Source organism: Leishmania donovani, chromosome 35 (genome assembly GCF_000227135.1).
Source record: "Leishmania donovani BPK282A1 complete genome, chromosome 35".
Lineage (NCBI taxonomy): Eukaryota > Euglenozoa > Kinetoplastea > Trypanosomatida > Trypanosomatidae > Leishmania > Leishmania donovani.
Genome location: NC_018262.1, coordinates 2,056,839 through 2,065,841, shown reverse-complemented (window position 1 = coordinate 2,065,841; position 9,003 = coordinate 2,056,839). Strand labels below are relative to the sequence as shown.

Here is a 9,003-nt window from a genome sequence, read left to right as displayed (position 1 = left end):
TCATCAGCACAGAAGCCGTAGTGCAGTTCGCCGGTCTTGCGGAGCCCCATACCCAGCGAGTCGACTACAGCGGTGGAGAGAAGAGGGCCTCGAGCACACTCCTGTGGGACTCGGCGTGTAAAGCGGGATATCTCTGGTCTCTTCTCGCGGAGGCGAACGCAGACAGGACCGCCGTCTCAGAAATCCATGATCCAGCGAGTAAGTTACGGCGCTACGCTGCGCTTCTTCACTGCCGTGAGGTGCCAAGTCGAACGCACGAAAGCAGAGCCCACAAGCGCTGCGCCAATCTCGGTACCCGACTGGTGCGGGGGTACTTCGTGCGGGAGCAAGCCTAGGGAGACCTCTAGTGGAGTAGTGGGGATGGAAGCCAGACTGCGGCGGCTGGAGCCTGCCTTCCAGATGGTCCTGCACACGTCGCGAGGTCGGTCGTTTGAGCAGCTTGCACAAATTGCTTGTCAGCGTCACAGGGAGGTAGGGCGCGGTATTATCGTTGGGTCTGTGCTGCTCCTGGAGGGGCACGATGAGTCCCTCTTTGCATATAGCAGGAACGCGGCCGGCAGCGACGCTCTGATTGCGGATGCTCAGCAGTGCTCTCCTGCCGTGCATCGGATGGGGGGAGGGCTTTGACACCCTCTCACAGTGTATTTCGGTGAGTCCCGGGCAGGAGCCGCCGGTGGACCTCGCATAACGAGCAGAAGAACAATAAAAAAAGCACTGAAGGATGATGAAGGGCGCAGGGCAAATGAACACTGATACGACACATACACTCACCGGCAGCGTTTCTCACCCCCACCCTCTTTCGTCGAGGCACTGTGCTCAAGGCCAACGTTCCTTTTTCTAGCGATAAAACAACATACACAATACACACACCACCGCCCTCAACACACGCCCCAGAGCATTTTTCCATCTACAGCACGTGAGAAGTGTTAAGTTTATCAAAGGAGATTGTTCCATTGAAAGCAGACCCCAGCAGCAGAAAGACGACGCCAAACAACAAGATACAGTGTGGAGAGGGCCGCGAAGCTCGCGCGCTCTTCTGCATACAACCACGCACACATGCGTACACCCAGGAGGACGATTATCAATTCCGTTGCGACGTTATCCATGTCATTTAGTGAAACAGCAAAGAGAAAAGCATTATTACTAGATGCACATGCAGCTGTCTTATGTCGCGCGTGTGCGCAACAGTCAAGACGGGGCTTTGGCAGGCTGCGAGCAGAAGTGGAGATCAGACGTGATACAATGAGAGGAGGAGTCACCGACAGAAAAGGGAATAAACACCGTCTCCCTTGTCACCCCCCCCCCATTTGCCCACTCATGCCCGTTGCTGCCACGCTACATGTACGAGTCCTCGCATACTCTTCGTGAGACTCCCCGCTTCCCTTTGAACAGGTAGAGCGGCGCCAAGCAGAGAGACACAGAGAGAGGCGGCATCCACTCGTTAAAGCCCTCTTTTTTTTTGCGCCTCCCTCTGTCGTCATACCCGAATGGCGATGAAAGTGCCGAGACTACCGCCCAACACGCCAAAGACGAGCATGCTGATGGCGGTGACAAGCTCCATCGGCTTGCAGCGGTCCAGGCCCCTGATGTGGAGCATGATGCGAAACGCTGCCGGGTAGGAGAAGCAGATCGTGCTGCTGCAGAGACCTCCGAGAAGCGCGATGACGACGACGATACCTGTGACTTGCATGGCCAGAAAGATGCTCAAGGCCGATAGTAGGATGCTAGTAACTAAATTCTGACGCGTGGTGATGGCCGCATGCGCCAGCTCGTGCGTCGCCGTGTTGTGGCCATACAAGAAAATGAACACGGCATCGCGACAGGGGAACAAAACGAGGACATAGGCGGCCATCACTGTAAAGGAGTACACCGCCTCGCCGAATGCGAAGAGGTGATCCTTGAAAGGATCGTAGTTTGCGAGGATGTTGCCGGTGATGTTGGGGGTGTGGGTGAGGTAGCCAAACAGCCCAACGACTAGGTACACCAAGCCAGTGATGCTGACGCTCAGCGACGCCACCCTCATCATATTTGCGCGCGTGACCGTTCTCAGATTGTTGTAGATCTGAAACACGAGGGACTGGCAGTCAAACGAGAACATCATCACCGGCATAGCCAAGAGCGCGCGCTCACTCACTGACAGATACGTGACCTTGGCATGGTTGTGCTTCCCGTCGTAGGGGACAAGGTAGCGGTACACGATAATTGCCGAGATGAGAAAGGTGGCCGTGATGGCGACGAAGCAGATGTAGTTCATCTTTGTGATTTTCGGGATACAGGACAGCGGCAGCATTACGAAAGCCCACGCCATGATCATCACGTGCGAGCTGTCTGTCAGGAAGGGCAGATACGGCTGAAGGAGCGGCAGTATTGGGGTGAAGATCTCACCAATGACGACGATGTAGCCAGCCGCCATGCCGATGTTGTAAAATATGAGAATCCACCGCACTGCCTCCTCGAACCACCGGCCCAGTAGCTCGCGTGAGATGTCTTCGTACGACTTGAGGTGAAGACAATCAATGCACCGGATCAAGTAGTCAATGGAGAGCACCGTCATAACTCCAACGAGGACGAGCATGCCCACCACAAAGCAAATTCCTCCGTCCTGGAAAGTCGATGGGATGACGAGCACCCCGGCGCCGATGGTGGTAACCGACAAGTTAAGCGCTGCCCCCACCACACCACGGCCAGAAACGTGATCCCAAAACTTCATGTCTCTCTGCGCGGGTGAGTGTGTGCGTGTGTGCGCCAGCCAAGAGGGAAGTGTTGGGAGAGGGGAGGGGGTGGACGGGTGATGAAGATAGGTAGAGTGAAAGGAGAGGCAGGCCATCGGTAAGTTATGTGTTCGTCGCACGGCGTGTGTCGTGCAATCTCCGCTTATCGCACCTAGCGCGACAACACAAAGGAAAACGAAGACATGAACAGCAAATAAGACGCAACTCAGTCGGCGGCGGGAGGGGGAGCGGAGCAACGTGGTGGCGCGACGCTCACAAACCCTGACATGCTTGCCGTACCACAAGCACCACAATGGGGAGTATGCCGAGGAATGCACACTTGCGCGACTAAGTTCTTCCCGTTCCGCGGTTTCATGAGATCCTCTGTTGTGTGCTTCCTCTGTACCCGAGCGCATTACATATCCAGACAGAAGGAAGCGAAAAAAAAAAGGATGCGGTGGCGAAGAAAGAGAGAAGAGATGCTGGCTTTCCCTTCCTCGCGTAAGCGCACGCGTGCAAGAGAAGGTAATCAGGAGCACATGCCGCCAAGACGAGCGCTGCTGAACAGCATCACGTGGAGTGAAAAGACAGAGAGAGAAGTGGTTGTACATCGAGACATGGGCGTAACGAAACATAGAGCGAAAGAAAAAGTAGATCAACAATGACGTGCGCGCAGGCGCCCATGACAGCTTGGAGGTAAAATACATCGTCTGCCAACGTCTGTTTACATGCATTTGCGCTCCTTATCCAAGTAGGCCGCCACATCAGGGGCGGTGTCAGGGTGTGTGTCGGCGCGGTGCCCTTCGAATTTGGAGAAGAGGTTCGCCCCGCCTTCGACGAGCATTTTTGCTAGCTCCATGTCGTCGATCGACATGAACAGCGGAGGGCGACCGTCTGACTCGCGCGGGGCATTGGGGTCAGCACCTAGAGACAACAAGGTGCGCACAGACCCCGTCAGCTGTTTGCAGCAGGCATACTGCAAGGGTGTCATGCCGTCCTTCAGTTTGCGGGACAGGTCCACCTCGCCTGAGGACACAAGGCGGCGCATGACGGGGTCATCCTGCGCTTCGACGGCTTGCACCATCTCGTGCTTCGCTAGCGTTACGGTTGACTGATCAATGTCGCGGCTCCGTTCCACGGCGCGGTAAAAGATGACTCCGGAAATGCGGTCCCCCTCATCCAGGTCGCTCTCACTGTCGCTTTCGCGGCCAACCTCGCGACGCTGTTGGTGTTTCAGCGCCGCAGCGGAAAAGAGGGTCTTTTCAGCCGGCATAATACGCGACCACTTCGTCCCTTGCGTGGCGGTGGGGCGTGCCACGAGGGAGCTGTGCATGAACAATGGAGGAAAGGGCAGACCCACCGGCGCGTTCAGGTCAAAGGGCATAGTGACGCCAAAAAAGCAGCGGAAAACCTCACGACGAGGGTAGAGGTGCGGCTCGGGGAGAATCTTGTACAGGGTGCGCGCAACATCGCGGAAGTACGACTCACTCACAAGGTCGCAATTGGTGATGTACACCCAGTCGCCATTGTTGATACCCACGTCGATGTAGTCCGCAACGTTCTGCATGCTCTGCAGCTGAGCCACGTCAAAACTCCAAACGGCAGAGTCGCGCTTCTTGGCCAGGTAGCACACGGTCTGGAACGGGTCACCGTCTTGCTGCACAAAAATGATGGGTGTTCGGCAGTCCGAGTTCTTGACGGCGCGCTCAACGTACTTGAGCGGCGAAAAGTCCGCTGAAAAGTTGGCAATGGCACGCGATGCCATGAGTCTGTGTGCGTGCGTGTATTGCGCGTATTTATGTGAACTTCTGCAACAGCCTCGCCGGCCTCGTTGTGATCGTTTGATGTTAGAGTGAGGCAGTGGCACTGGAGACGTAGGGCGAGCAGCTGACTCCTCGCGTCTGTGTTGTACACCCCATGTGAACAATCAGGCGAGAGGGGTGATGGTGGCGGAGAAAAAAAGGGCATCAGTTAGAACGGAGAAGGTGACAGGGCAGATGCAATAGTAAAGGCTCAACGTGACGTCAAGGGAGAGACACGACACACTCACACGCACATACCCACCGAGCAAAACGGCGCAAGCATCCTTTGTGCCTCGCACGTGCGCGACACCGACTTCATCTATGTCGCGGAATACCGTGTACACCCACAGCAGAGAGAGCGTCAGCTGCAGCGTGAAACAGATCGGGTGCTCACGGAACCGTTGCCCATCTTCGAGTTGATGTGTTAGGGTCACGATCACCTTTTCGCTGTCGTCTTTCGAAAAACAAAACACATTGAAAAAAAAAAAAAAGACAGCGCTACGTACGTGCGTGACCTTCACCAGAGGTCATCGCTGGCCCGTGGCGTTGGGCGGCTAGAGGACGATATCGGATGATAACCCCGAGGCTGTACTGAGTAGTGCAACAGCACGAGCTCTCATTCTTTCACACCGCAGGTGTGCACCCGCGGAACGGAGAGAGAGAGTTTTTCTTAGCGTTAGTTCATTTCAGCCAGCTTTCAAATCTTTTTTCCGTTTTGTCTCTAGATGCCCTGAGCAGTCGCCTATACGTATGAACGAAAAAAAAAAAGGGTGGCATCGAGGGAATGGAGAGGAGGAGGAAGAGGGGACGACGATGAGAGCGTGAGACGAGGGGCTGCGCTGAAGACGCACGCACACACAAAAGAGCGACGAAAAGGGCTAAAGGTGACCGAGCTCAATCACCTTCATGCGCCGAAGGTCCCCAATATTGCGGGCACCGCAGGTAAACATGGAGACACGCAGCTCCTGGCGCATACGCTGAATCACTGCACGGACCGCCTCTGAGCTTTCCAGGGCAGCCGCAAGAAACGGCATCGCCGCCGTGGCGTACTCGGCACCCATCATGAGGGCCTTGGCGACGTCCATGCCGTTGCGGATACCGCCGCCGGCGATGAGGTGGAGGTCGCCGTTGACGGTCAGCGGCGCGCTCTCACGCAGGCAGACATCGGTAGGCACACCAATGTCGCGAAAGAGGTAACCAATGTTCTCTTCCTCCACCTTGTATGGCTGCCGGCGACCCTCGATCCAGGCCCATGACGTGCCGCCGCATCCTGAAACGTCCACGTACTTGACGCCGCTGGCCTTGATGGCCACCATCGATTCGTAATCAATGCCGTGACCGACACCTTTCACGAGTACCGGTACCTTGATGAGCGGCAACAGCTGGCGCAGCTTCTCAATCAGGCCCTCGAAGTTTGTGTCGCCCTCCGGCTGGCAAACTTCTTGCGTATGGTTCAGGTGGATGCACAGACCGTCGGCGCGCACCGAGTCCACGAGGTTGTTTACCTCCTTTGGGCCAAAACCGTAGTTCAGCTGCACCAGGCCGATATTGGCTAGCATCGGAACCGAAGGACAGAACTCCTTCACGTTAAAGGTGTGCACCGCCGACGCATAGCGGTTGATGATGCGCATGCTACCAAGCCCGAACGGGATCTTCTCGGCCTCGCACGCCTTTGCCAGGTTCTCGTTGATGACGCGGCCGTGCGCCTCACCGCCGGTCATGGAGGAAATGAAGAAGGGAAAGGATATGCGCTTGCCCATAAACTCGCAGGACGTGTCGATTTTCTGCAGATCAACTTCGGGAAGTGCCTTGTAGGGTAGCGTGTACTTGTTCCAGATGGAGGTGCGCCTCTTGTGCGGCTCGACGTCCTTATGCAAGCAAATGTCGATGTGGTCCTTCTTGCGCTTCTGCACCGCCGCCTCGCGGTCAACCGTGCAATCACGAGAGCGCATCACTGCGTGCCAAGATGCCAACCGCTGGGGAAGGAGGTGAAAAAAAAAATAAACGAAAGAGGCGAGCAAACGAGGAATTGACTGTTGGACTGCAGAGCAAGCGGTGTAACATGGCAAAGTTGTGAGCGTCTTGTGCCTCTGTGAGGAGGAGGGGGGAGAGAGCGCCACGCGCACGGTCCAGATAATATGAGTTTCTGGCTGACCACAGGGGGTATTCACGAGAAAGAGGCGGGTGCGTAGGAGGTATGGATGGAGAGACGGTATAACCCCGCTGCATGGGAGGGCAGTAAAAGAAGGAGTTGTGGTAATCCAGCTCCGACCGAGAAAATGGCCCCGTCGCCGCGAAGGGGGGGGGGAGCGCTGAAGGGCAGAAAAGCGACGGCGCGCTGCGGCTTGTCTCGCTGCACGAGTTAGCGACCATCTGTGTTAAGACATCCACCGCCCAAGAGCGCCACAGTGAATGTTGCTTGCGTGATTAATCGTCTCTATCGCAGACGATGCACTCCCACCTCCTCCCCTGTGCCGTGATGATGGAGGGGCGATGGCGAGAGGGGGAGGCACACGCCAACAGAGAAGCGTGTCGCCTATGTGCGGGCGGCGTCTTTGCGTGTCCCAAGGAACACGAGGTAGTCGTTGACCGCTTTCAGGGCAGTGGCAGCGTCGAGGGACGGATAGTGCGCCTGTGGGTCTGACCCGGTGTGCTTTGCGCGGGTGACCTCTGCGTGAAAGGAGAAGTCCGGCGGCAGCTCCACCTTGAGTGTTTGAAAGAGCTCGGCAAACCGAAGCGCGGCGCTCTCCTCCGCGTCGTCCAACCAGAACAGCTTCCGCTTCTTCTTGCCGTGAGGAAGTGGCGTGAAGCCGAGGCTGGCCATCAGAAAGCGTAGCGTGAGCGATCCCTTCATGGCGGTGAGAATTTCTTTGAGCCACATGATCCGCAATTTCTGCAAGTAGATACGAACGAGGTACGTCATTTCGACCTCGAAGCTGAGCAGAAGACGGCATAGCGACGGCGTGTCGCCGTCGTTGCACGCGGCGCAGAGAGCGAGGGTGCGGTTAACCGGCTCCCTGGCGATGCTGCTGCCAGCCCGGTCGGTACCCTGCAGCTGAGCGTTGGTGAAGTGAATGAGCTCCGTAGAGAGAGAGTCGTACTGTCCGCTCAGCGTCAGATACACCAGGCGGTAGAGAAAGAAGTTCTTCACATCGCACTGACTCAGGTCAACTGCGTCCATTGCATAGAACTGCTTCAGACCTGCTTGGCACTGATTGAACTCGCCAATGTCGCCAGTCTCCAGGCAGAGCCGCGCGTGCACCTCATACACCATGACGGTGAAGTTGTCGACAATGTTCTGCACTCGCAGATCCTGCCGCATGCCCTTGAGCTGATCACTCAGGTACTTCTGTGCAGCCTTCTTGCCTTCCGTCTTCTCCAAGCCCGTGGCGTGCGTGGTAATGTGCGCGTACGCGTCCTTCAACACCGCGAGGGGGCGAATGTCCTCGACCAGGGGCTCGTAGCGGGTGTAATGCCGCTCCAGCTCCGTCGACATCCCGATAAATTCGCGCGGGGCGGCGACTTCAGCGTCCGTGATACCAGCAAGCTGGAAGAAGAACGTCTTATCCTTCCGCGACACAGCAGGTGCGGTGGCTGGCACAGCTCGCTTGTGTGGAGGCTCGTGCGGTACGGCTTCCGGCGCGGGCCTCTTGTGCAAGGTTGGCGGTACGAAAGCGGTGCGCGTGATGGCTGCTGTCGGGGTCATCAACGCGTTGTACGATGGTGGCGGCGGCTGTGAGGGAGGTGGCGGGGCCGGTGACGGCACGGGCGCTGGAGACGCCTTGGCTTGCAGGCTCTTAGCGATATTGAGCATTTCTACAAAGGTGACCTGCTCGTAGCGGCGGTGACCGAGGGCCACTTCTCTGTCGTAGAGGCTGAAGCCCTGCTGCACAAAGGGCTGCAGCGACGCTGGGGCGCGTCGCATTGTCTCTGCCAGCAGCGCCGCTCGCGTGGGATTCTCGTAAGTAGCGGCGGTGCCACTCGAGGAGGCTGCACAGGCGCGGCGACTCTCTTGCCACCACTCCGACGTACAGTCAGGCGAATCGGGCGGCATTATAACGCTTTGCTTGGCCCACATGATGGCTGCCACACCACCCGGCGACTTCACGGCATCCTCCACCGCGCGCAGAGCCCACCTTTCGTACTTCTCCTTTTTCTCAACAGATGTCTGAGCCCGCGCTAAGAACGAGACTCGCGTCAGCCAATCGCGCAGCGGCTTCGACAGTGCGACCCCATGTGCCCGCAAGAAAGCTGCCGTCAACACGTCCTGGTGCTGGCTCATGCGCGTGCACGTGTTTGAGTTATTGTGTTGTTGTTGTGAATCTGACATTCACAGAGGACACTCTGAGTCGGAGAGAGAAGGAGGGAGGGGGTGGTGGTGGTGGTTGGAGAGGGGGGGGGGTGAAGCCCAAGGACAGGCTCGCTTTGGGGACTCTACCGGTGCGGACGAGCGCGCAGCAATGATAAAGAGTTTCAAGAGAAAAGTTAGG

General features: G+C 57.1%; 4 protein-coding genes across 4 annotated transcripts; all 4 read right to left on the bottom strand.

The window, feature by feature from the left end:
• Positions 1-1,477: 1,477 nt before the first annotated feature.
• LDBPK_355320 (amino acid permease, putative) lies at positions 1,478-2,710 on the bottom strand (the record flags this gene model as incomplete). Its single annotated transcript, XM_003865061.1, has 1 exon — positions 1,478-2,710. The coding sequence occupies one exon, from the start codon at positions 2,708-2,710 to the stop codon at positions 1,478-1,480; it is 1,233 nt and encodes a 410-aa protein (XP_003865109.1).
• Positions 2,711-3,435: 725 nt separating this feature from the next.
• On the bottom strand, positions 3,436-4,476 carry LDBPK_355310 (hypothetical protein, conserved; the record flags this gene model as incomplete). The annotated part of the gene is made up of 1 exon (XM_003865060.1): positions 3,436-4,476. The coding sequence occupies one exon, from the start codon at positions 4,474-4,476 to the stop codon at positions 3,436-3,438; it is 1,041 nt and encodes a 346-aa protein (XP_003865108.1).
• A 915-nt stretch (positions 4,477-5,391) lies between these two features.
• LDBPK_355300 (isopentenyl-diphosphate delta-isomerase, putative) lies at positions 5,392-6,465 on the bottom strand (the record flags this gene model as incomplete). Its single annotated transcript, XM_003865059.1, has 1 exon — positions 5,392-6,465. One exon carries the CDS (start codon positions 6,463-6,465, stop codon positions 5,392-5,394), a length of 1,074 nt encoding a protein of 357 aa, XP_003865107.1.
• A 584-nt stretch (positions 6,466-7,049) lies between these two features.
• On the bottom strand, positions 7,050-8,843 carry LDBPK_355290 (hypothetical protein, conserved; the record flags this gene model as incomplete). Its single annotated transcript, XM_003865058.1, has 1 exon — positions 7,050-8,843. The coding sequence occupies one exon, from the start codon at positions 8,841-8,843 to the stop codon at positions 7,050-7,052; it is 1,794 nt and encodes a 597-aa protein (XP_003865106.1).
• Between the last annotated feature and the right edge of the window lie 160 nt (positions 8,844-9,003).